The 26,369-nt window shown below is 45.7% G+C and overlaps 1 protein-coding gene across 2 annotated transcripts; it reads right to left on the bottom strand.

Annotated features, from left to right (window-relative positions):
- Window positions 1–1,303: 1,303 nt before the first annotated feature.
- On the bottom strand, window positions 1,304–24,572 carry Tbc1d20 (TBC1 domain family member 20). Of its 2 annotated transcripts, none has more exons than XM_028887442.2 (8): window positions 24,381–24,572; window positions 16,728–16,913; window positions 13,739–13,819; window positions 10,907–11,093; window positions 10,669–10,770; window positions 3,310–3,451; window positions 2,405–2,517; window positions 1,304–2,126 (listed from the first exon to the last, which is right to left on the bottom strand). In XM_028887442.2, exons 1-8 carry the CDS (start codon window positions 24,445–24,447, stop codon window positions 1,871–1,873), a joined length of 1,134 nt encoding a protein of 377 aa, XP_028743275.1. In that variant the 5' UTR covers window positions 24,448–24,572; the 3' UTR covers window positions 1,304–1,870. The 2 variants fall into 2 exon arrangements, with proteins under 2 accessions (XP_028743275.1, XP_028743274.1); XM_028887441.2 differs by having other exon boundaries at window positions 2,405–2,592; window positions 24,381–24,571.
- Between the last annotated feature and the right edge of the window lie 1,797 nt (window positions 24,573–26,369).

Below are 26,369 nucleotides of genomic sequence, written 5' to 3'. Positions count from 1 at the left end.
GGTGTGGGCACACACCACTCTTCAGCTCAGCACACGCCAGTGCCACCTGCTTGTTTGGATGCAGAATTGTGGCTTGGACCCTGGGCCCATGCCCCTCCCCTCAACCAACACACTCCCTATAGCTCAAGTATGCTAGAGGCACAGATGACAAGCTCCCGTGGTAGATTGACAATATCTGTCACTTTATCACTCTGGATCCTGGAAAATTCTCCTTTGTCCTGAATTAATCCCTGTGAATCACTCACCCCAGCTTGGTCTGGTTAAAGTGCTTTTTGTAACTCAGCCTGGACACCTCCTCTGCGCTCTGGCTTGTGGCTGCCTGGCTCGCAGAGCGTCCCACTGCATACAGTGGGCACAGGGGACACATAGGTCTGGACATGGTAGGACTGGAGAAGAGTGCCCAGGAAAGATCAGGAAAATAGAAGCATGTAAATGCTTCCCACTACACACTCTTTAAAGCAGCAAAAGGCACTTTTGTTTTCAAGCCAGAGTTTATATAAAACAAACCTGGCTTCGCTTTTAACAAAGCCATCCTAGGAAGACAGAGAGATCCCATGGATCCCATGCACCCCTCCTGGAGGAGCCCAGGGGTAAGTGGGGCTGGTAGTGTGGGGTTCCTGCCAAAGCCTGTCTGCATGCAAGTTTCCAAGGACATTCCCATTCTGAGACCAGCAGCTGAGGAGGCCAATATACGGGCAGGCCAAGGTGGGTGATTAGTGGAAAATAATAAAGTGAGACAGGAAGTGGCACTGTAGGGCATGGGGCTGTTCACAAAGCAACTTTGGCTAAACTGAGCAGGGAACGCATCTCAGGTGCAATCCTGTCATCCCAGATAATCAGGAGCTGAGGCAGGAGGATCAAAAGTTCAAGGCCATCCTGGGTAACCTAGGTAGACCCTGTCTCAAAAATAAAAACTACTAAAGTCTGGTGCTATTTATTCAGTGGTAGAACACTTGCCTCACAAGTACAAGGCCCTGGATTCCATTCCCCTCCAAAAAAGGGAAAAATAAATGTTAGCCCAGTACAAGCTCATCGCTGATAGCTTCTCTCATGAAGGAACTATGAGAGAGGAGGCTGGAGACAGCTCCACAGTTAAGTTACTGCTTCGGCTTTACTAGAGGACCGGCCTTTAGATCTCAGCACCCACACCAGACTCCAGGAAATCTGAAGCCCACTTCTGGCCTCTGTGGGCACCCACACACACACACACACACACCCACCCACACACACACACACCACCCACCCACACACACACACACACAAGTAATTTTTTTTTTAAAGTGAGAATAGTTGCTATGTTAGGTGTAGTATACAGTCATAAAAATAGTATTAAAAATGTCTTTACAGGTAATGTCACGTGGTTTGTAGAGAAAGAACAGGGAGACCCAGGCAACATCATCCAGGGGAATTAACACTCCCCTGCTAGGAACTCTAGGCCGGGATCATGAAATTTAACTTGAACCCAGCTCATGTCTGTCTCTGACTCTGACCAGGGGGCTCCCAGGCTATCGATCCCTCCCCTTGCTCTCATCCCAAGGCTGGACTGTGTCAGCAGCCCTTGCCTCTTTGTCTAGGATACATAGGACATGGGGTGCTGGGAGGAGGGCATCTCTGGGCCCAACTTTCTTCTAGGCAGTGAGCTGGGTAGCCAGGTGCTGCAGAGCCACTTCCAACAGTTAGAGAGCACTCAGGTCCACTGAGCCGTGTCGGGCAGCTCTGCCACCCAAACCACAAGACAAGCTGCCAAGGGTGGCAGAACAGAACACCCCTGACAGAAACCCTTTAATCACAGCATTTCCACCCTCTGCGCCTTTCTGGAAATGGGGAGAGCTTGGTGCACTGGGTGAGGAAGTGGCTCCTTGGGCTGAGTTTAGGGGAACAGCTGCAGCTGGAACTTGGGGGCCCACTCCAGGGCACTCTTCACCACCGCCAGTGCCGCCGCTCCAAGTGCCACTGTGAGCCCCATCACTGCCAGTTTCACAAAGCGGTTGGTCCTTGGTTTGGTCAGGACATCTTTCGTACGAGCCTCAGGCCGCAGAAGTCCCCGAAACCGCTGCCGCAGCACCATGTCTGGCCTCTGCTGCGCTGAGGCCAGCTCAAAGTCTTTGAAAGTAGAGGCTGCCGTTCTGTGGATGGGAGCAGAAGGTGGTAGAGAAAGGCAGGAGACACTGAGCGAGCTGCTGCAGAGCAGGCCACTGCTCAGCAAGCTCTTCATGACACGGACCTCTATGGCCTGTAGTGCAGAATCTGCTCCAGTGTAGATCTCGGCAAACACCTGAACCGCAGACCCTCCAGACAGGCCGGCCCTCCCTCCTCCCTCCCTCCCTCCCTCTCCCTCCCTCCCTCCCTCCCTCCCTCCGCTGGCTTCCACTGCCCTGCTGCAGCAGCGCCTCCCCCACCTCACCTTTCAGCCTCCTGCTGCGCAGCCGCCTCCCTTGCAAGTTCCGAAGGGGGAAACTGAACAAAGAGGTCTCCGGCTCTGCTGATGAGTGTCTCATAGGGCAGGTCCTGAGGGATCTGGGACAACAGGTGGTGGACAGAGGCCATGTCACAGTCACAGTCCAGGACTTCCTGCTCCCGGTACAGCACAATCTGGCAAAGGCAGGCTTTGAATCAGACACAGAGGCACAGGACCTGGGTACTTGCCTTTCTTTACACACAGATCTAACTCTTTGTAAAAGACAGTGCTCAGCCCAAAGGTTTGGCAAATGCTATATCCCACTCCACCTATAATGTGAAAGACTGACCAATTCTAGCAAGTCCTCCCAGAATACCTGTCTGTTCAAGTGTGCACCAAGCTCTCCCCATTTCCAGACCTCACAAACTGACACTCTTTTAGGAAGAAGAAAAGTGCTACAGGAGACTCTGAGGAGCTTTAGAACAGCCTGACAGCCATCTTGTTTCCTTTAGACATCTCCCTGACAGGAGTGCTCACGTTCATAGCTGCTGAAGGCCACTCTCCATTCCACTCAGCACTTGGGAAGGAGCCCCACACTCTTCCATAAGCCACCCCTCTTTGAAGCCTAATCCCAGACCTCTCTCCCTTCCTGAAGCCTTGCACTGACTTGCGGCAGACTGAACTGTCACCTGTGATGTCCACCAGGCAAACTGCTCCAGGTGTCACAGGGCCTCTAACAGTCGCACGACACTCTGGTGCTTTGAAGGGTCAGAAGTCTCAAAGTGAGAATAGCTGCTTAACCAACATCTCCTAAAACTTCTTAGACTGGGAAGTCGGTCACCAGCTGGGGAACTGCTATCTGTCCCCTTCAAGAACACTGATCAAGCTGGATGGGTAACAGTGGTACCTACCACAGCTGCAAAGTAAATGGGCATGAGTGGGTGGCAGGCCAGGAAAAAGTCGTATAACCGCACAACGTGCCTGAAGTCCGACAGGACGTGCCCAAACCAGGTGATGAGCCAGCTGAGGGCAAAGATGGTCCCCACCTCAGCACTAGGAGCAAAGAAAATCCAGATGTTAGGTGCCCCACCAGCTCATCCCATCCCTTTCTCTGTCTTTGTTCTCAAGAGCTAATGAGGAAGAAGTATACAGAAAATATACTTCTTGAAAAATTATGCTATTTAGGAACTCAACATCCTCTCTCTATATATAAATATATATATATTTTAAATTTTATTTATTTTTGGTTTTTTGAGACAGGATTTCTCTGTGTAGTCCTGGCTATCCTGGAACTAGCTCTGTAGACCAGGGTAGACCAAGCTGGCCTTGAACTCAAGAGATCTGCCCTTGTGTCCCCTGTCCGTCTGTCCGTGTCCCGTGTCGTCCCCCCCCCCCCCCCCCCCCGGGATTAAAGGTGTGTGCCACCACACTAGCTTCTTCTTAAAAAACACATCTTGGGGCTGGAGAGATGGCCCAGTGGTTAAGATCACTGGCTGCTCTTCCAGAGGACTGGGTTTAATTCCCAGCACCCATATGGCAGCTTAAAACTGTCTATAACTCCAGTTCCAAGGATCTAATACCCTCACACAGATATGAATGCAGGCAAAACACCAATGCACATAAAATCTAAACAACAACAACAACAAACCCCACAAAATCTTAATTGCACAACATGGTGGCACATGCCTTTAATTTCAGCACTGAGGGTTGTAGGGCAGAGGCAGGCAGATCTCTGGGTTTGAAGCCAGCCTTGCCTACAGAGCAAGTTCCAGGACAGCCAGGGCTTTACAGAGAACCCCTGTCTCTAAAAACAAAACAAACAGAAGAGTACAACGATGGCTGGGGAAGGAGCTCATTGGCAGAGTGCTTGCCTAGCACGTAAAAGGTCCTGGGTTCGATCCTTAGCATCAGAAAAACAGACAACACGTGACAGCAATACTGAAGTGTCCCAGCTCCCTCACCTCTGTTCTTCTAATGTGCAACAAGCCTCCACCTCACAAGGGGCAGCTCTCTCAGAGAACTGCACTGTGGTTTCCTGCTGACATAGGCATATGTTCTCAGGCTTAGAAAATCCGTCAGTCGGACATGGTGGCACACAGAACACAGAGGCAGGCAGGAGGATCTCTCCTGTTGAGTTCAAGGCCAGTCTTATCTACATAGTGAGTTCTAGGATAGTCATAGCTAAACAGTGTTGCTGGAGGGCTTCTCTCCAGGTTCCCCAAGCCCCGCAGTCCCGCAGTCCACTTATAAAATAATCACTCAGACGCTTATATCACTTATAAACTGTATGGCCATGGCAGGCTTCTTGCTAACTGTTCTTTTCTCTTAAATTAACCCATTTTTATAAATCTATACCTTGCCACGTGGCTGGTGGCTTACCAGAGTCTTTACATGCTGCTTGTCCTGGCGGTGGCTGCAGTGTCTCTCCCCTCAGCCTTCCGCTTCCCAGAATTCTCCTCTCTCCTTGTCCCACCTACTTCCTGCCTGGCAACCTACTTCCTGTCTGGTCACTGGCCATCAGTGTTTTATTTATATAGAGCAATATCCACAGCACTTCCCCTTTTTTTCTTTTTTTAAAAAGGAAGGTTTTAACTTTAACATGGTAAAATTACATATAACAAAACAATTACCGAGCAAGAATTATGGTTACAATATTAAAGAAGATGTCCTATCTATCTTATATTTGTGAGTTTAAGGTTTTATATCTAACTTATCTTTTATCATAACTGAGGAAATTACAACTATCTAGTTTTCAACTACATCAAAGACCTGAGAAGGAACATAATGATACCTGAGAAATGGTAGATGGATGCAAGCAACTTTCGGGAATCTTGCAAGAGTAGACCAAGACAGCTGGCAGCCTGAACAGTCACCTAATGTTTCTTAGCATTGTTGGTGCATTCAAACTGGCTACAGGCCTAGAGTATTTGACAGACCATTTTCAGAAGCAGGAATTCTGAGAGACCATCTTACCCTGTCTTGGCAGAGTACAGTGGTCGCTTTCCTTGTGTCCTGCTTGTCCAGAAAGGACAGCATTGCATTTGTACTGTCAGCCGTCAAGGCAAGGGCAGTTCTTTGCCCAGTAAGTAGACTGGCATTTAATAGAGGGATGTGGAGAAGAAGGGGATGCTGAGATGAAGCCATATATACACAGCCAAGAAGAATGAACAGCTGAATTAAAAAACTATCAACAATTTCCAGAATTTAAAATCCTGAATCATGACAGGACACTAGTGGAATTCAGGTGTTTCTGGTACGTGGACTGCTCTCACCCAATGTGAGGTTGAACTGTTGACCTTGTGGACATCCTACTTTACAAATGAGTCTGTCAGATACACTAAGCCTATAGGCTGAAGATGATGCCCCAACACTGCAGAGAAACCTCAGGTGACTGCCCAGGCAGCTAGCTGTTTCTGTCAACTCACAAATTTTTTGGAAGTTGCTTGCATGCACTTCCTGTTTGTGGGGGTATTGTGTCCCCCAAAATATTGTGTATTCTAATAAATTTATCTGGGGTCAGAGAACAGACAGCCACTAGATACAAAGGCTAGAAAATGGTGGCACTCACACCTTTAATCCTAGCATTCCAGAGATAGAAATCCCTCTGGATCTCTGTGAGTTCAAGGCCACATTGGAAACAGCCAAGCATGGTGACACGCCTTTAATCCCAGAAAGCCAGCCTTTAATCCCAGGGAGTGGTGGTAGAAAATAGAAAGCTATATAAGGCGTGAGGACCAGAAACTAGAGGCATTTGGCTGGTTAAGCTTTTGGCTGGTTAAGCATGTGGCTGGTTAAGCTTCAGGCTTTCCAGCAGCAGTTCAGCTGAGAGCCATCAGGATGAGGACTCAGAGGCCTCCAGTCTGAGGAGACAAGACCAGCTAAGGAATTGGCAAGGTGAGATAGCTGTGGCTTGTCCTGTCTCTCTGATCTACTAGCATGGACCCCAATAACTCAGCTCGGGTTTGATTTTATTAATAAGAACTTTTAAGATTCCTACTACATCTGGCGCCCAACGTTCGTGTTACGAATTCATGAAAAAGCTGTTTGCCTGTGGCCTTGTGAGCCCGAGCTCAGGCCCAAGCTACACTCAGCCGGTTGTGGTGGCGCGCACCGGTAAGATTTGCTGAAGGAGACAGAGGCAGTAGGATCCCGAGTTTGACGCCGGCCTAGGAAGCTTTGGCCTGGACTGAGCCACAAACAGTGGTGGGACCATGGAAGCAGTGGCTACTGCTCCACGTTGCCAGCTCCTTCTCATCATGTTGGTGACTGCGGTGATGCTGCTACCTGGAACAAAGGGTTTACTGCTGCTGGTTCAGAGAAGAATTGCCAGGACCATCGTGTTACAAGAAAGCATCGGCAAAGGTCAGTTTGAAAAAGTTTGGCAAGACAAATGGTGGGGAGAAACTGCTGTGAAGATTTTCTGTTCTAGGGTTGAATGTTCATGGTTCCTAGAGACAGACATTTATCAGACTGTGATTGCTCCAAACCACAGAGGAGGCAAAAAAAAAAAAAAAAAAAAAAAAAAAGCCGCAGGAAACCATGACCATGCCTAACAGTGACTTTGAAATCTTCAAAAAGATGACAAGATCCTACAATGATGATTCCACATGGACTATGATAAAGCCATTAAGCCGATTAACACCATGGAAAAATCGACTTTGGACTACAAACTGGTCAGGACAATTTCGAGAGGACTAGCTGAGATGATACAGCCTGACAGACTACTCGAACAAGGACTTGAAACAAGCCCTGAACTTTCCTTTTATGCAGAGAATGGACAAATGATACAGGACTTGACGATTAACCCAAAAATTTTCTTTTCAAGATTCCCTAAAGATATCTTCACCCCTAGAAAGCGAAAAGAAAAAGAGAATATAGATATGAGATAGATCATTGAATCTACTCTGAGAAAAAAGGTAAAGAAATAATAGGATAAATAGGTAGATCATTGAATCTACACTGAAGAAAAAGGGGAAGATATAAAAATGACAAAAGGTAGACTACTGAATCTATTATGAAAAGAAAAGAGAAAGAATATGGATATGATAAGATAAAAAGGGAGATTATGGAATCTACTTTTAAAAAGGAACTACTTGTTTTAAATAAGATAAGTAATGAAAATTTCTTGGTCTGAGTTTATCAGATGTTACTGGACCGGACATTGTTAATATATATAATGGAGTTTTTTTTGTCTGGATCTGTCAGATGTTAATGGACTAGACATTGTTAATGTAATCTTGAATGTATATTGCATATACTTATTGAAGATAGTTTTTCTTGTATTAGTTATAAGCTTTTTTAATTTTAGACAAAAAGAGAGGAGATGTGGGGGTATTGTGTCCCCCAAAATATTGTGTATTCTAATAAATTTATCTGGGGTCAGAGAACAGACAGCCACTAGATACAAAGGCTAGAAAATGGTGGCACTCACACCTTTAATCCTAGCATTCCAGAGATAGAAATCCCTCTGGATCTCTGTGAGTTCAAGGCCACATTGGAAACAGCCAAGCATGGTGACACGCCTTTAATCCCAGAAAGCCAGCCTTTAATCCCAAGGAGTGGTGGTAGAAAGTAGAAAGATATATAAGGCGTGAGAACCAGAAACTAGAAGGTTTTGGCTGGTTAAGCATTTTGGCTGGTTAGGCATTTGGCTGGTTAAGCATTCAGGCTTTCGAGCAGCAGTTCAGCTGAGAGCCATTGGGATGAGGACTCAGAGGCCTCCAGTCTGAGGAGACAAGACCAGCTGAGGATCCGGCAAGGTGAGATAGCTGTGGCTTGCTCTGTCTCTCTGATCTACCAGCATGGACCCCAATAACTCGCCTCAGGTTTGATTTTATTAATAAGAACTTTTAAGATTCCTGCTACACCTGTTTTTTATTTTTGTTAGCTAATATTATTCCCTTCTTGGGTCTCTGAGGGAGTTGAAGATTAGTTAGTTATGGTTGAAGATTAGTTAGTTATAGTTGAAAATTAATTAGGATAGAAAATGCATTAGATACATCTTGGATTTACCAAAATAGGATAGATAATGGAATTATTTTCTCTGATTTGTCAAATACCTGTTTAGGTATTTATTACTTGTATATATTGTATATAGTTATTGTACTTTTGTATATAGTTTTTCTTTTGTTAGTTATAACCTTTTGCTTTTTTTTTCTTTTTATTAAAATAGAAAAGGGGAAATGTGGTATTCTAATTGTACTGAAATGTGATTTTGATTGTATGTTAATAAATAAAAGTTGCCCGGGGGTCAGAGCTATTAGAGCCATAGACAGAGTGTGGCGGTGGTGGCACACGCCTTTAATCCCATAGATCTCTGTGTGTTCAGGGATACAGCCAGCATTGGAGACATATGCCTTTAAGACCTAGGGGGCTGTACATTCATACAGTGACGAGGCAGTCACGTGTTTGGGTTTACAACCAATGAGAAGGCAGAATGACTGGAAAATCGACTTACACACAGGAAATAGTTCTCTTTCGGGAAGCTGGGACAGAGGAGGAAGGGTGAGATTTTAGCTCTGAGCTCTGGCCTCTAGGCTTTCTCTTTTACATTGTTTCTGTGTTTCTTATTTAATAAGACCGTTGGTTACATCAACAAAACAGTGAGACCAGGGCTCAAAAAAACAAAACAAAACCCCCAAAAAACTCAGCTGTGGGGCCAGAGAGATGCTCAGCAGTTAGGAGCACTCGATGCTGTTGCTAAGGACCCGGGTTCAGTTGCCGGCATACACACTGAGCAGCTCCTAACTGTCCACTCAGAACCATCTGTGATCCCAGTTCCAGCAGATCCAGTGCTCTCTTTCTGGCCTCCTCGAGCACCAGGCATAGAGGCAATGCACTTATATATGTACAGGCAAAGTACACGTACACATTAAAGTAAATCTTAAAAAGGATTTATTTATTATCTTTACACATGTGTGTGAGGCTGTGTGTGTTTATGAATCCCACACAGGTACCTGTGGAGGCCAGAGCATGTTGGGCCTCCTGGAAGTGCAGTTAAGAGCAGCTGTGAAGCACCTGATCCAGTGCCAAGAACTGAACCTGGGTCCTATAAAAGAACAGTAAGCATTCTAGCCAGTTTTCCAGGCCCTTCTGTTTTGTTTTGCTTTTTAATGTTTTTTCCTTTTTTTGAGACAGGGTATCACTATGTAGCCTTGACTGGCTTGGAACTCACTATGTAGACCAGGTTGGCCTCAAACTCAGAGATCTGCCTGCCTCTCTCACTGGTGTACACCATACCACCCAGCTTGTTTTTTGTTTGTTTGTTTTTTGTTTTAAATATAGGTTTTTGTGTATCTCAGATTGGTTTCAAACTCATTACATAGCCAAGGCTGGCCTAGAATTCTTTGTATTATTTTATAGAAATTTATTTTTTACCACTGGGTATGGTGGCACATGCCTTTAATCCCTGCACTTAGGAAGCAGAGGATCATCATATGAGTTCCAGACTGGTCCAGACTACATAGTAAGACTCTGTCTCAAGAAATAAAAATAAAGCTGGGTGGTGGTGGTGCATGCCTTCAATCCCAGTACTCAGAGGCAGAGGCAGGTGGATCTCCATGAGTTTGAGGCCAGCCTGGTCTACAGAGCTAGTTCTAAGAACAGCCAAACTATGCAAAGAAACCCTGTCTCAAAATAAATAAATAAGATAAACAAACAAACAAACGAATGAACGAATGAATAAATACTTAGTAAAAATAAAATTTTACTTTTATATTTGTATGTGTCTATGTGTTACTACATACATGTATAGGTGCCTATAGAAGCCAGAAGGTGTTGGATTCCCCGGAGCTGGAGAAACAGGCAGTTATGAGCTATCTAATGTAGGTGCTGGGAACTGAAATTCTGGTCCTCTTCACGACCACCAAGGGCCCTTAACCACTGAACCGTCTCTTTAGCCCCTGACCTCGAACTCTCTGATCCTCCTGTCTTTAGCTTGCTAGTGCTTCACCACAGGCATGTGGCACCACATGTAGCTTTTGCCTTACTCTGCTAAGAATTTATGATATACCCACCAGATTCAAGCTCCTCAAGCCATGAGCTATCATCCCTACATGCCCTCAAAAGCACAGTATCCAGTAAGTTCTCCAAGACCGTGGACAGGCCTGAACTGGTCAGACCTCTAAAGGACAGAAAGAAGCCTGAAGAATTTAACACTAACCATTAATATGATGATGCAAACAAGCTAGATTTGTGAAGAAACAAAAAGCCAAAAGAGCATGGCACTGGGCTGCCATGTGTGTCTCGTATATACACAAATATAGACTTACCTCTGCATGAAGTCATGGAGTTCTGGGTTCACTTGGTCAATGATGGGCATCAGATAATTTAGGATGTGCTTGGTGTTGTCCATTGTGGGATCCATGAAATCCCTATGGGAAGATAATCCAGTCAATGTACTTGGTCAGGTCCAACATTCAGGTTAGGGCTGGTGAATGGAGTGGGCTCTAAATATTCAGACATCTGACTATTCTGAGGAGGCTGGCACAAAATCAGATGCACAGGTACCTGAGGTGGTGAGTAGATAATTTTTCTACCAGAGATGTTGCCAGCCTCTCGCCCACCACCAGCAGAAAAGTGACCACTATATCATGGTAGCCCTGGTAGTAGTGGAGCTGAGGGTTTCGATCCAAGATGAGGAGGATGATGTCGATCAGTTCTTCCTGAAGCCCTTCTCTCTGCTCATCTGGCATGCCTGGGGAGAGGAGATGCATCTGAATTGGCGAGGAGCCTAGTGACAGCAGACTAGGCCAGCAATGATTTTCAGAGAAAAGCGTCCACTAACAGACAATGAATTACAAAAAAGTTGGCAATCCTTGAAAAATATTGCTGCTGGCACCTGACACAGGCAAAGCCACATAGAAGGGGCCCCTGGCAAATACCTAACTAAAACCTTACAGTCAGCACGGTCAATCATGGAGAAAGACTGCACATGCCTCCAAGGTGCCACACTGCCACGAGCTCGGCACTTCAGTGGCTCTCCTGTCACCAGTATCACAGACATGACCCTGAACCTCCTGAGGAAACACCAGACAAAGCAAAATAAGCAGAAAGGGACAGAGTAACAGGCTTGCCGTGTACACAAAGAAACTGTTGACAGTGAAGGAGGCTCAAAAGAGGACTTGAGCAGCAAATCCATGAATCTGTACTTCTTTTTGTGATAAAAATAAATGGTGAAAGATGAACTATTCTGTGGAATAGATATTTTGGACAAAAGGGCTGCAATGGCTTTTTAAATAGTTCAGAAACAAAATTACCTGTGTATGTATCAAAAGAAAGGAACAGGCAATTGATGTGGTGATGTGTGACTCTACAGGAGATCAGCAGAAAAGTATCTAGAGATTTCTTTGCCCTACTTCTTAGAATGAAATTGTGTAAGGAATTATATGAAAATTAAATCTGTTGTATTCTTCTCTAAGCCAAAGCCAATGTTCTAAGATGGTCTCAGCTGGAAGCAGAGGCACCAGATCAAGAAACCTCTGGAGTATAGGGCCAGTAAGCCACGACAGTGTGGTTCTTTGGTGCATTTGTTTTGATAAAGAATCATAAATCTGTTCTTCCTATAGTCAGAGCTCAAAGGGGATAAGGCCATACTCAGCCCGTGTACCTTGGTCACCCAAAGTCAAGAAGGCTGGAGAGTTCAAACTCTGTATTTACAAGGTACCCCTGGATCTGAAAGTGATCTTGAACCCCAAGGCTCTGTTAAGGGAATTAAAAACCATGCCACCAAAGAAACCAAAGATGCTGTTGTTTGGAGGGCTATCAAATCTGTTCCAATTCCTCTACTAAAAATCGATCCAGAAAACTCCAATTTTTGCAATTGTATGAACTGGAGAAAATGGTCACTGGCAATAATCTTGGCTGCTCAGCAGAGTTCTGCCTTAGTCTGTTTGAAAAATGAACGAGCGCACTGGGAGATGCACACTGACTGAGGTACACACATGGCCTTGTGGAAAGCTGACAGGAGATGGTGTGGCCTGCCACAAAGGTTTCCACAAGGATGGTGCACAGCAGCAGGTCAGTGTAAACTGGAAGGCCGAACTGCTTGGTATCTCTGAGACCCCATGCGCAATGATGTTAATTTTGAGTTCCAAGAATGAGCTGTAAATAAAAATAACTGAGGTAATCACTTAGGGGAAGTAAAGAATATCAAGCCTTGATCTCATGACATATTTTAGAAGAATATCACTAAGCACAGATTTCTTATGCTCTTAGCTTAGCTTTCAGTTAAAAGCAGGATTTATGAGAGAAAACAGCAAGATAAAGACCCACATTAAACTAAACAATAAAGGTTCAAGGTAAGAGCAAAGGTCACTCCTTGCCCATATTAATTCCACCTTCTCAAAAGAGGTACACTGTAAAGATAAACAAGGAAAATAAAGAAAACCAAGAATTAAGTGAAACCATGAAAGCAGCGAGAGCAAGAGCTACAGCCTGATTGAATTTCTGGTTTAAGATTGGTCAGGCTAGTCCAGAGGACATGAATGCAAAGGGTTTAAAATGCCAAGGAGGAGCCATCGTGCAGGAAGTCACAAGCCAGTGACATAAATGCAATGAGTAAAGGACACGGGAAAACAGGGAGGTACCGGCCCTATGTCACCTCAACCGGACCAGCAGGGCAGGACAAGGGACTGGGCCATGGGATAAGTTGTATCATAACCACGCTGACTGGCTACCAGCCTGTGGGAGCCTCATGAGCCTCCCAGGAAGAAAAGATCCAAGTAGGGCAGAAGGCCTGTAATACACGTGTCCCAACCAGAGCTTGCTTCAGCTAAGTATGACAAAAGGGTTAGAGGCGCCCCTATCTCTTCCGAAGTCAGGTAGAGTTACATGAGAAGAAAGCTAGATTATACAGATGAGGTTTGCTACCCAATTCCTTCCATTATGAAAACAGAAAGTATAGTCATTTTCTTGTCCTGGAAAGCAAGAAGCAATTTCAGAAACATACTCTACAAACATGCAGGGAAAGGAACCCTCCATCCATCACAAGGGGCCCAGGAACCACAGATGTGAGGTAACACAAATGAAAATATTAATAGTTCCCATTAGGGCACAATTCCAAACCAACCTGCTCTCCAAAGCCAGACCCCTTGCTCTGCCAATCCCTACAAAGCTCCTCCAGGGCACAAGGGCAGCCAAGGATGCGAGAGTTGTTTCTCTTACTCGCCACAAGGACTTCACAGTGAGGGGACCCACTGGAGTGCGTGAGAGCAGGGTCTACATGTGTGTTTGGTTGCTAGGAAGGAAACAACCCAACCTTGGCAATCATCAACACAGTAAGGTGATGCAAAGGGATGGAAAGCCTCACTCCAGATGTGGTAAGTCAGGAAATCTGCTCACCAGGAGGGAAGCGCCGAAGAGACCGCCTGACATCTAGCAGCACTTGCTGGTAATCCTTGCTCATGTGTCGAAGATCCTTCCCTATCAGAGAGAGAGGAACATGGTATTATTACAAAGAGGTCTGGGGAACCAGAGCAGGAGTCAATTCTTCTGGGGCTTCCAGTATAGTTCAGTGGCAGAGAGTTAACCTAGCAAGCTTGATGCCAGAGTTTAGGCCCAGCACCACAGAGCAAGCAAACAGTAACAGAAACTGCTTTCTGTGTCACAGTTGAGACCTAAAGGACACACAGAGCAGCCTTTTCCTCAAGAGGACATCACTTAGAATGTAACACCTGGATCTGAGCACCAGGTCAAGGCAGAAGCCCAGCTCCTCGGTCAGGTGCAGTGCTGGCTTACACTTGTAATTCCTGTCCTTGGGAGACTGCGGCAGAGGACTGCCTCAGGTTGAAGCCAACCCAGGCTACTCCGCAAGACCCCATCCAAAATAAAAATGTAAAAAGAGAATGAAAAACCACAAAAGGATGGGGAATACTAAAAGGAGGGAGGCTAGGGACACAGTTTAACGGTAGAGTGCTTGCCTAGCACATGCAAGGCCCTGAATTTGATGCCCACTGCCACTAAAAACAAAAAGATAGTAGGTAAGCTCTAGTTTGTTCTAAACACAACTGTTACATGCAAGTCTGATGAGCACAGGGTGGGAAGAGACTGTCCTGAGCAACGTAAGGAAGGATGGGAGGGGACAAAAAGGTCAAGAGGTCCTGGCTACTGTGCACTGCCACTGTCCTCACAAGAAACTGCCCCACCTGTAAAGTGAGGTTGTTCTTGTCCATGCACCTCTCAGGTTACCATGAGAACTGACTGGAATTATGAACATGGCACAGTTTGTGCTCAGCACACAAGCACTGTAACTCTACATGCAGGGCTTTGAGCATCTGAAGATATGGGCATGGAAGTGGTTCTGGAGTGAAACTACACTGAATGCTAACAAACAACTGCACATTAAAACACCACACTGCACCTGAAAAGTGTGTGTGTGTGTGTGTACATCACACTGCACCTGAAAAGTATGTATATGTATGTGTGTGTGTGTATATGTATATATATATATATCACTGCACAAAGTGTGTGTGTATATATATATATATATCACTGCACCTACAAAGTGTGTATGTATATATACACAATATACTGCACCTACAAAGTGTGTGCATATATATATATACACACACACCACACCACACCTACAAAGTGTGTGTGTGTGTGTGTGTGTGTGTGTGTGTGTGTGTGTGTGTGTATGTGTGTGTGTGTATTTTAAGGATTTAATTTTAGCCGGGTAATGGTGGCATATCCTTTTAATCCCAGAACTTGGGAGGCAGAAGCAGGTGAATCTCTGAGTTCGAGACCAGCCTGGTCTACAGAGTGAGTTCCCAGGACAGCCAGTGCTACAGAGTGAAACCCTGTCTCATAAAACAAAAACAAACAAAAAAGGATTTATTTTCATTTCAAATGTATGGATGGGTGTTTTACCTGTATATATGTCTATACACTGCATATATGCAATGCCCAAGAAGGCCAGAAGTGGGTGTCAGATCCCCTGGAATTTGAGTTAAAGACAATTGTTAGCTGACATGTTAGCACCGAGAATGGAACCTGAATCATATAGAAGAGCAGCCAGCCAGTGATCCTAACCACTGAGACATGTCTCCAGCCCTGACCTTGAACTCGAACTCTTTTTTTTTTTTTTTTTGGTTTTTCAAGACAGGGTTTCCCTATGTAGCCCCTGGCTGTCCTGGAACTCACTATGTAGACTAGGCTGTCCTCAAACTCACAGAGATCCACCAATCTGTCTCCTGGGTGCTGGGATTAAAGGTGTGACCTTAAACCCTTGATCCTCCTGATGCTACCACCCAGTACTAGGATTATAGGCATGTGCCACGCAACTAGTTTTATACAGTGCTAGAATTGAACTTTGTACATGCTAGGCAAATGCTCTTATTGACTGAGCTGGAGAGATGGTTTACAGATATAAACATGTATTTCCTTCACCTCAAGCCAAGTGCTGTGTAAGTGTTGATTTTCCTTACAATCTACACAGAAAGCTATCAGAGGAGCCTGTGCAAGATTTATATGCTCACACCACACACACACACACACACACACACACCCTTCATCTTAACATCAGACAGGGGCAGTTTGGAATGACAATCCAGGACACAGCACAGGACTGCCCTTCTAACCCAAAGCCCACTGCTCCCAGGCAGCCAGTTTCAAACATCTGTAACATTGGTAACAAGTGGCAACCCAGCATCCACTTGGCACCACATCATCAAACTATTTAGCACATGAGTCATTTTAATCACATCCAGGATGTGGCACATCCCAGGGGCACCAAGATTTGCCAAATGAACAAGAGAAGCCCTGGTGCACCCAGCACACAGAGGTGGCAGGGTGGGCACTGGCTCTAACACTTGTTCTCAGTTGCTCTCAGAACTCCCTTAACTGCATGGCTTACAGATTAGTTAAGGAAGAGCTTCTAGCAGAATTAAAGAATTCTGGAACTCCAAGGAATCTTAGCATTTCTGTAGTGCCCTCAGAGGCCAGAGGGGACACCAAATCTCCTAAAACTGGAGGCACAAAAGGTTGTTAGCTGCCATATGTGTGTTGGGAACTGAACCCAGGTTCTCTGCAAAAGCAATAGTGAGGCCAGCAGCCACAGTGGTGGCGCACACCTTTAATCCCAGCACTCGGGAGGCAGGGCCAGGTGGATCTCTGTGAGTTTGAGGCCAGCCTGGTCTACAGAGTGAGCTCCAGGACAGGCACCAAAACTACACAGAGAAACCCTGTCTTGAAAAAAAAAAAAAAAAACAGTTCTTAACTGCTGAGCCATTTTTCTAGCCCCCTAAAATAGGCATTTTCAATAAACTCCTCTAGCTAGACAATATTTTAATCCCTAGTTAAAACACCCCACCCCAGGCTTTTACTCTCTTACTTGACTCAGGTGCTGGCTCATTGGAGTTGACATTGAGGAGCTTGGGCCATACTTGGCACCTGATCTCATCAGTCAGGAGGCCTCCTTCACTGATAGCCATTCGTCGGAGAGCGGCCACGTCGGTGGGATCACTGTTCAGGGCCTGGTGTATTTCCGCCACCTTCTTTTTCCTTTTGGCATTAAAGTCTAAGAAACAAACAGATAAACAGTGTGTGTGCAGAGGATGAAACACACATTTAGCACGTGCAGTCTTCTGCTTCAGGTCCCTGTCTTCTAATTTGGTTTGATGTAACTCAGGTGCCTCCTCTCAGACAACGTGGATCCTCATGCTTGCTTCTTCTACAAACTACACATATTTGTTGCAAAATGTGGACCCCAAATAAGTAGCAAGGAATTATAGTTTTAAGAAGTATTCATTAAGTAGAAGCTATTGTCAATGTTTTCCTGTTCAAACTTCAGAACACAGGTGTCTCAACGGAAGTGTTCTTCTTGAGTTGAGTAGTACAGTGGTAGAGGACCTGCCTAGCATATTAGAAGTACTGGGTTCAACCCCTAACACTGAAAAAAAAAATGTTTAACTCTACATTTTAACAAAACCATATGCAAGTCTCCAGCCGCAAGCTAACAGAACTAGTAAAACACCAGAAATGCAGGGAGACATTTTCAAAGGCCAAATGTCAAAGGAGTGTAGGTTCCTATCGTGTCTGGTGGTTCAAGAGGCTGTGACATTGTACGAAAGCGAACAGAATGCCAAAAGCCACATTCTGGTCTGGAGAGATGGCTTGGCAGTTAAAAGTGGATAATGTATTCCAGAGGGCCCAGCTCAGTTCCTAGCACCCACATCAGGCAGCTCGCAACTACCTGCAACTAGTTCCAGGGGATCCAACACCCTCTTCTGGCCTCTGCAGGCACCAGATACACATATATGAAGGTAAGCACTCATACACATAAAAAAAAAAAAAAAAAAAAAAAAAAAATTGAAGCCACATTCATCTTTGGCAATCAGAAAGTGTTTTTGTTTTGTTTTGTTTTTCTGTATATTTGTGTTTTGTCTGCATGTCTGTGTGAGCACCTCATCAAAGCCTGGGGCCAGTGGAGTCAGAAAAAGTTTCGGATCCCCTGAACTGGAGTTAAGGATAGTTGTGAGCAGCCACGTGTGTGCTGGGAACTGAATCCAGGCCCTCTGCATGAAGTGCTCTTAACTCCTGTGCCATCTTTCTAGCAGCTGTCTTTTGCTCTCCATGAAGCCAACAATAACCATGACCTAACTTCTGATCCTCCTGCCTCTGCCTCCTGAGTGCTGCAAGAGAGGCCTGTGCTGTCATACCTGACTTTATGCAGTGCAGTGGACTGAAGCCAGGGCTTCCTAGCACCCTACCAACTGACCTACATCCCAGCCACAGAGTAGCTCACATTCATATGTAAGAAGAGTATGCTATTTACAGCCAGTTTATAATGCTGAAATATTCTTTTAGAAGCTAGGTACAATGGAGTGTACCATTATTCCCAGCACTTGGGAGGCAGACTCAGGAGTAAGTATCCCAAGTTCAAAGCCAACCTCTTTCTTCTACATAGCATGTTCAAGGCCAGCCTGGGCTATAAGATCCTATTTTAAAAAACAAAACAAAACAAAAATGAATTTTTATGAGGAGGGGGAGAATTCAAGACAGGGTTTCTCTGTGAAGCCCTGGCTATCCTGGAACTCACTTTATAGACCAGGCTGGCCTTGAACTCAAAGAGATCTACCTGCTTGCCTCCCAAATGCTGGGATTAAAGACATGCACCACCATGCCCGGCTCAACTCTTTTTTTAAGACAGGATCTCAGTGATTACAGGTTGGCGAGGAACTTACTATATAGACTAGGCTGGTCTCAAACTTGCAGAGATTTGCCTGCCTCTGCCTCAAAAATTAGTTTTTAGAAAGTAAGGATGAGCATCTGAGACTGCTGTCTGTCTTAGTTTTCCCATTTCAATAGTACAAAGCCTCTTGGTTCTCAAGTGGAACGTCTACTTTTATAAACAGCAGACAACACTTCTCAGATTTTATGGTTACCTGCAGCACTGAGAAAATAAAAACTGTTCAGAATTTTAACACAAAAGCACCAAATGTCACAAGGCAGTACACTATAATTGTCAAGAAAACTTGCATGTAGACAGTAAAGCCAAGAGTTCAAAGAGACTACAGTAGGTCAGGCCAACCTACATAGGCATACACACACCTAGAAAACAGATACTAGATACTAGGGTTCATGTAAGGTGGACACCCCCAGAAGAAGGGAGGTTGACTTAAGTGACAGTATCACACAGTATCTTAGATTCTGGAAGAGTTACTGAACAGATGACCTCAATAATGTCCTATTCTGAGACAATAGTCTACAACGGTGTTCATGACAAAGGTGGCGTTATTAACACCAACTGGAGTTAAGAGTCCTGGTGACCTACCTGTGTGAGCTATGACACGTGAGCCACACAACCAGAGCTTTGGAGTCACGTGCTATTGGAGGTCAGGCAGGAAGATGACACAGTGATCTCTGGCCTAGGTAACCCTGTTCTCTTGCTAGACTGTTGGCTATTGTCCCTAGTAACACGAGAGGAGGACCAGTGTCTGAGATTTTCCTGGTATAAGTCTAGCCTCTGAGCATAACTTCTCAGAGTAAATTCAAAATCTTCTCTTCACTCTCAAGACTGGCCCGGTAGGATGTTACATTAAATGGCTCCTGTACCTAGAAATAAAACAACCAGGCTCTTCTCTCAGTAAAGGACCTCAGGCAAATGTTTCTGAGGTATGTTTCTCTTGCCTCAGCTGTGCCTCCCTCCATGGCTCCCATTCTCTTAGGAAGTCCATCATTTAATGGGTCTGTACGAACACCGAGGTGAAGGATGAACCATGGTTCCCTTATAGCTCCTGAGCAGCTCACAGCAGGAAGGGACACAGTTATTACATAGGGTATTTGAAAACCCTGAAGGATGACAGAGGATAGACTATTTCTAAGGTAATGAGGAAAGGCTTTGCCATGAATTGATTCTGAAATCTCCTGAAAACTAGCACACTGAAGAGTATGTCAAAGGCAAAGCACTCCTGGCAGAGGAAAGAGTGTGAGCAAAGACATGTCATGTAAACAAAACATCATGGCCAAGAAACAGGCACAGGGAGAGAGCAGAGGAAGTTACAACTGGAGTGGGGAAGTGGAACCTTTGGGCTGGGTTCTTTCTGCAGGCAGCCTGGGCTTTCCCTGTAGGGCTACATGCATCCTTTGAAAACAAGTCTGCATGCTTTCCATGAGGATCAAGAAGAATAAGCAACTTTTTTTTAAGAAATTTTTTCTTGCAGTGCTGGGGATGAACTCGGGGCCTATGCATATTTCACAAGTACCCCTACCTACCACAAGAGCTCCGCATGCTGTGTGACCTCAGCAGCACAGGCTGATCAGGAAACTCAGCAGGAGCTGAAATAGTTTCCAACAGTAAGCACAATATAAGCGCCATGTAAAACTTTGGCAGCAGGTACCCTTGCACACTCCACACACCACAGGGAAGAAGAGCACTAAGGTCACAGTCCCAAGGTCACTTCCAAGTTCTGTTGACCCTTTGCCAAGAGTACCAAAAAGCCATGTTTCTGCCCATTCCCAGTGAGTATTCAGTGATGTTGGGAAAGAACATAGTTTGCAATCTCCTGGATTCCCAAGGGGTCTAGGCAAAGACACAGCCATGAGTTAACTAATTCTAAACCAAAGCATGGTTCTGCTGTGGATATCGTTCTATATAAATAAAACACTGATGGCCAGTGACCAGACAGGAAGTATAGGCAGGACAAGGAGAGAGGAGAATTGGGGAAACAGGAAGAAGGAGGGAGAGACACTGCAGCCACCGCCAGGACAAGCAGCATGTAAAGACGCCGGTAAGCCACCAGCCATGTGGCAAGGTATAGATTTATAGAAATGGGTTAATTTAAGATATAAAAACAGTTAGCAAGAAGCCTGCCATGGCCATACAGTTTATAAGTGATATAAGCGTCTGAGTGATTATTTTATACGTGGATTGTGGGACTGCGGGGCTTGGTGGAACCTGGAGAGAAGCCCCCCAGCAACATGGTTCCAATACTTACTTCTCCCTGATGTTTTCAGCTTTTTGCTATTTTTTGTTTTTTAAGACAGGGTCTCTCTTTGTAGTTCTGGCTGTTGTAGCTGGAGGGCTTCTCTCCATGTTTTATTTATATAAAACGGTACCCACAACAGGCTGTTATGGAACTTGCTCTGTAGACCAGGCTGGCCTTGAACCCTGCTTCCTGAGTCCTGAGATCAAAGGCACGAGATACCATGTCTGGCTGTTGTTTTTGAGACAGGGTCTCACTACTCCTGGCTGTCCTGGAACTCAGTTCTGCCTACCTCTGACCCTGAGTGCTGGGATTAAAGGTATGCCCACTGAACCTGGCTAACCCTCAATTTTGACTATGTGGAACTCAAAAACTACATGTGTAGTCGAATAAATCATTTACCTCAGTTTCTGCTCGTCTGGGGAAAACTGCCCCATAGTAAGTGGCATTACTTTTTCCCACACCACGGTGTGGCTCACTGCAGGGTGCCAAACAACTTTGTAGATTTTCTGGTTTCCCTGAGAAGAGTACGCAAATGTGGATTTGGAGAACTGTCTGGCCACTTGGATACTGCCTTCCTTAACCTTAACCTCCCAGTAAGTAAGGTTGGCAGGGCCAGTGAGATAGCTCAATGGGAAAAGGCACTTGCATACAAGCCAGATGACCCAAGTTCTATTCCAAGATCTCGCAAGGTGGCAGAAGAAGTGACTCATGGGAGCTGTCCTCTGACCTCCATATATACTCAGTAGTCACAAGCTTAAAGCTTGGTGGCGGATGAGGAAGTCATTTTTTTTTTTACATATGCCACCCCTACACATTCTGTCCTGAGCCCAATGTATGGCATATCATTGTAATAAGAAAGAAAAAACAAGTCAGAGAACTCAAGTGAGCTAGTAGTGTATAAACCGCACAGTGAGGCCAACGGCCAGCCTACACAATAGAGCATCAGGGTCACACTGGACAACTGATTCACAAACGTCCTATTTATCCTACAAAGAGAAAAGTCAAGTTACCCTTTCTTTAATGGGAGAAAGACTGAAATGCATGCCTACTGTCTGTTTTATTTTAAGGTAAATTCAATTAATGATTTCTTTATGCTTCACTCAGAGGAAAGGTGTATCATATGCTCCTAAGCTGATAGCTACCAAATTCCTTTATGGAAGAGGACTTGGCTATCATCACCATGATGAAATAAAATGATTGTCCGAGGTCTTTTACAAAATATTACAACTACTATAAATAAACCCCAGATGCCTGAAAAGTAATTGATTCAACCAAAGAGAGAGATGATAACGGCACTCCTTTGGCCTGCTCTCCAGTGATTTTTCTTTTTTTTCATGGCACTGGGGCTGGAGCCTAGGGCCTTGTGCATGGCAGATAAATGTGTGCTAGTACTGAGCTAAACCCCTACCCCCAACATGCTTATTTTAAAAGGGCCACTGAAGCAGAAGATTTTTCTTCTCCCTTCCTGTTACTGGAGAATGAACCACAGGCTTCACATACTGTAGGCAAGCAACTGCCTACTAAGCTATAACCCTAACCCCTACCTACTCTGTTTTTGAGACAGGGTCTCACTGTGTAGCTATGGCTGACCAAGAACTCTCTATGTAGACAAGGCTGGCCTCAAACTCACAGAGATCTGCCTGTCTCTGCCTCCAGAGTGCTGGGATAAAAGATGTGGACTACTATGCCTAGGCAGTGCTAACATTTTATAGGAATATTATTCTGGTTTGGTTTTTGTGGTTCTGGTGAAACATTTTTGTGGTTCTGATGAAACATTTTGTGGTTCTGGTGAAACATTTTAAAATCCAATCTAACTTCTGCTTAAAAGACGGTAAAGCTTTCTTGAGACCAATCTGGTGTACAAAGGAGTTCCAGGCCAGTTAAGGCTACATATTGAGACCCTGTTTCCCAAATCCAACCAAACAAAAAAATGTAGTACTGTGCTTGGTTCCACAGCACATATACTGGAAAAACACAGACAAGAAAAATAATAGTATTAATAGGTGTGGCAGTGCATGCCTGTACCTAATACCATGGAGGTAGAGGCAGAAGATACAGTCAATGCTATTCTCTGCTACAAAGTAAGTTCAAGGCCAGCCTGGAATCTATGAGTCCCTGTAAGAGGCAGGTGGGTCTCTGAGTTGGAGGCCAGCCTGGTCTACAGAGTGAGTTCCAGGACAGCCAGGGTTACACAGTGAGACGAAGCCTTAAAAAAAACACACCCTGCCAACAACAACAACAATAAATTAAAAAGAAAAGGGAAAAGAAAAAATACATTTGAGCACCATGTCTGTATAAACCATGGACAGTGGACCATGAAAATCTTATATTCATGGTAAAATTCTTGTTAAAAGAAAATCAGCCCAAGTTCCCTTTTTCTTTGATAGTACTAATTCATTTCTACAAAACATAACTAAACTATTAGGAATTCATTAAGTACTAACATAAAGATAGATTGAAGCAGGAAGATAGTAAGTTCCTGGGTAAATCATCAAGATCCTTTCCGAAAGTAACTGTAAAAAGGCCCTGGCCGTGTAGCTCGGGGCCCTTGGTCCAGCTTCAAGCACTTCCTGCCCTCTTCAAAGAAAGAATACTTAACTGAATGGAGAAAAACAGAGCACACCAATCTGGCCATGAGCTCTACAAAAGATAACTTTTAGCATTAGTAATTTGGTCACCAATATATTTGAAACCAATCTAAACTAAGAAAGATCCTCTGAATTCCCTTTCCAGCCAGACAAGCTTGGAGGGCCTGAAGTTTTGCAACCAAAACACAGCTGCACTGCAACAGGTCACGCGACCCATGTCACAGGCACACTGGCGCACACTGGCTATTATGCCGTCAAGACAGATGCCACACAGCCACAAGCCAAGGTTGTTACAAATACCAAAGAGCCCAGGAAAGTGGCTCACAGACTGAGCCTCAATGGCGGCCAGTTATCAGATGAGAAAAGGAGTAACAGAAATTGAGTCTGGAGAAACAAGCCGTGGAATCTGGGAGCATCATCCAAACATATGGGGGGGATAACAGGGTCGGTTCTAACATGCGCACCACCTGTCAGAGGACGCAAGTGGAACAGCGCCTTCGGATCAGCTCACCTGGTACGGGAATTCTTACCAACAAGCAGCCACCATATGGGAATTGCATTCCAGAACACACGCACAACAGAACCAAGACTTCACAGAAACGATTTAGACGGCAGAGTACAGAAAACAGCACTGCTTTGTACACAACAGAACACCAGCATAGGTGGCCGAGGGGAGGGCCAGAGAGTAGCTGAGCAGGAGGGAGTGTGGGGTGAAGTCTCACCGGCGGGAGTTTCTGGAATCGGACAGTGGCGACTTTGCCCGAGTTTGTGTGTGTGCGCGTGCAGAGGAGAATTTTAGGGTCACGAGTGCAGCGTGGAGGCCGGAGCTCCGGCAGCCGCCTACCAAAGGCAGCCAGCCGGCTCTGCGGACGTGGCGGGCGGCGGCTGGGGCGAGGCCCGGTTCCTCATCCGCCGCCGCCCCCCTCAGGCCCCGGCCGCTGCGCGGCCCTCGCCCGTCGCCCTCCGTACCTGCCTTCCCGGTGCCGCGGTTCCAGCTGCCCGCGGAGCCGTCGCCCTTTGAGGACCGGAGGGCCATCCCCGGGGGCCCGGGCCCCAGCCCGAGCCCCGGCTGGCGGCGGAGCCTGAGGCGCGGCTCCCACCGCGGTGTAATCCCAGTTCGGCCGGGGCAGGCTGGTCTCCGTCGGCCTGCGACGCGCAGGCGCGCAGACAGCCACGCCCCCACGTGACCCACGTCTTGGTATGGGCGGGGCTGGGGCGCGCGCATGCGGCTTGACAGTGGAAAACAGGTGCGGAGGATGGAGTCTTAGAACTTTGTTGTGCGTGCATGCTGGGCCACATCTTGTCACTGCTTTTGCTTTTATTATCTGTGAAATAGTTGTGAAAAGAAAATACTGAACTCACGAGGCTGGACACTGCCAAGTTCCAAGGTTATACGCAGTCTTTCGCTTACCAAGGGCTTATCCTCCGGTCATACCTGGCTCCCCGAGCTTAGCAGGGTCGCCTTATGCAGCTCCGCTGGCTATGCCTGCACGACGCAGGGGTAGGGCCACAGTTCATGGAGATGGTTATGAACTACCTCGCTGAATTGTGCAAAGCAGTGATCTTTTGGTCAAAATGCTACTGGACGAATCGGATCTTTGGGCTCCTCACCTACGGGTTTCTAACTGGACACACACTCAAACCCAAGCTCAGTGACATCTGAGGGTCATGTACAGACACTGCCTCATCTCCCAGATCCCTAGTGAGGATGCTCCCGTGAGTCTAGTTGTTTGATGAGCTTCTTCTCCAACCTCACTGCTACTATTTTCACCACCTCAGTTAGGGCATCCCCAGAGACTGCCTCACCTCCCAGATCTCCAGTGAAGATGCTCCCATGCGTTTGTTTGATGAGCTCCTCTAGTCTCACTGTTATTAATTTTTTCTTCTATAAGTATTGGCCCCTCTTGGTTCCATATCCTTCTCTCTAGCCCAGATTCCAAGGTTCACACTTTTACTCTGCAAAATCTCTCTCTCTCTCTCTCTCTCTCTCTCTCTCTCTCTCTCTCTCTCTCTCTCTCTCTCGTTCTGTGTCTCTCTCTGTCACTGTCTCTCTGTCTCTCTGTGTGTGTCTCTCTCTCTGTCTCTTCCTGGTCTTTAAAGACAGGATCTCACTGTGTAGCCCTGGCTGTCCTGGAACTCACTCTGTAGACCAGGTTGGCCTCAATCTCAGAGATCCACCTGCCTCTGCCGCCTGAGTGCTATGACACCACCACCACCTGCCCTTCAAGACCTTTTTAAAGGGTCTTCCCAGAGGATTCCTAGCCAGCCAGTCTAATCTAATTAGTGAGCTCCAGGCCAAAAGAGGTGAATGGGTATTCCCGAGGTTGTCCTCTGGCTTCATGAAAACACATACACACACACACACACACACACACACACACACACACACACAAAACGTCTGGTAACGTTTTAAGTAAATGTATGGTTTTGCATTGGGCTTCATTCATAGCTGGCTTGGGGTTGAACACTCCTAGACTCTCTAAAGGATAAGTTACTAATCTTCTGTGAACCACTTTGCATTCACTTAAGACCAATCTTTTTTTATTTTTTAAGATTTATTTATTTATTTATTTTATGGATGAGGGCTCTATATGCATGTACACATTTATGACAGATGAGGGTATAGATGCCACTATAGATGGTTGTGAGCCACCATGTGGGTGCTGGGAATTGAACTCAGGACCTCTGAAAGAACAGCCAGTGCTCTTAACAGTTGAGCCATCTCTCCCACCCCTGAGATCAATCTTAAAGAAAAATGCAGTATTTGTGTCAAAAGGTCAACCTATTCCTGGTTATATGTAGCAAAATTTTTGTTGATCATTTTATGGAAAGAACATATATACTGACAACACGATGAAATAAAAATACTGGACATGGCTTCTCTTCCCTCCCCCCAAAACACACACACACACACACACACACACACACACACACACACACACACAATTTAAAGGAGTA

Source organism: Peromyscus leucopus, chromosome 4, assembly GCF_004664715.2.
Source record: "Peromyscus leucopus breed LL Stock chromosome 4, UCI_PerLeu_2.1, whole genome shotgun sequence".
NCBI lineage: Eukaryota > Metazoa > Chordata > Mammalia > Rodentia > Cricetidae > Peromyscus > Peromyscus leucopus.
Note: the sequence above shows the minus strand (reverse complement) of the source record. Positions and strands in the feature narration are given on the sequence as shown.

Coding starts and splice junctions, on each gene's coding strand:
- Tbc1d20 (XM_028887441.2), bottom strand. CDS start 24,447: ATGGCCCTCCGGTCCTCAAAGGGCGACGGCTCCGCGGGCAGCTGGAAC. Junction 16,914..24,380: donor CCGCGGCACCGGGAAGGCAG/GTACGGAGGGCG, acceptor TTTGTTTCTTAG/ACTTTAATGCCAAAAGGAAA. Junction 2,127..2,404: donor GCGCAGCAGGAGGCTGAAAG/GTGAGGTGGGGG, acceptor TCCCATCCACAG/AACGGCAGCCTCTACTTTCA.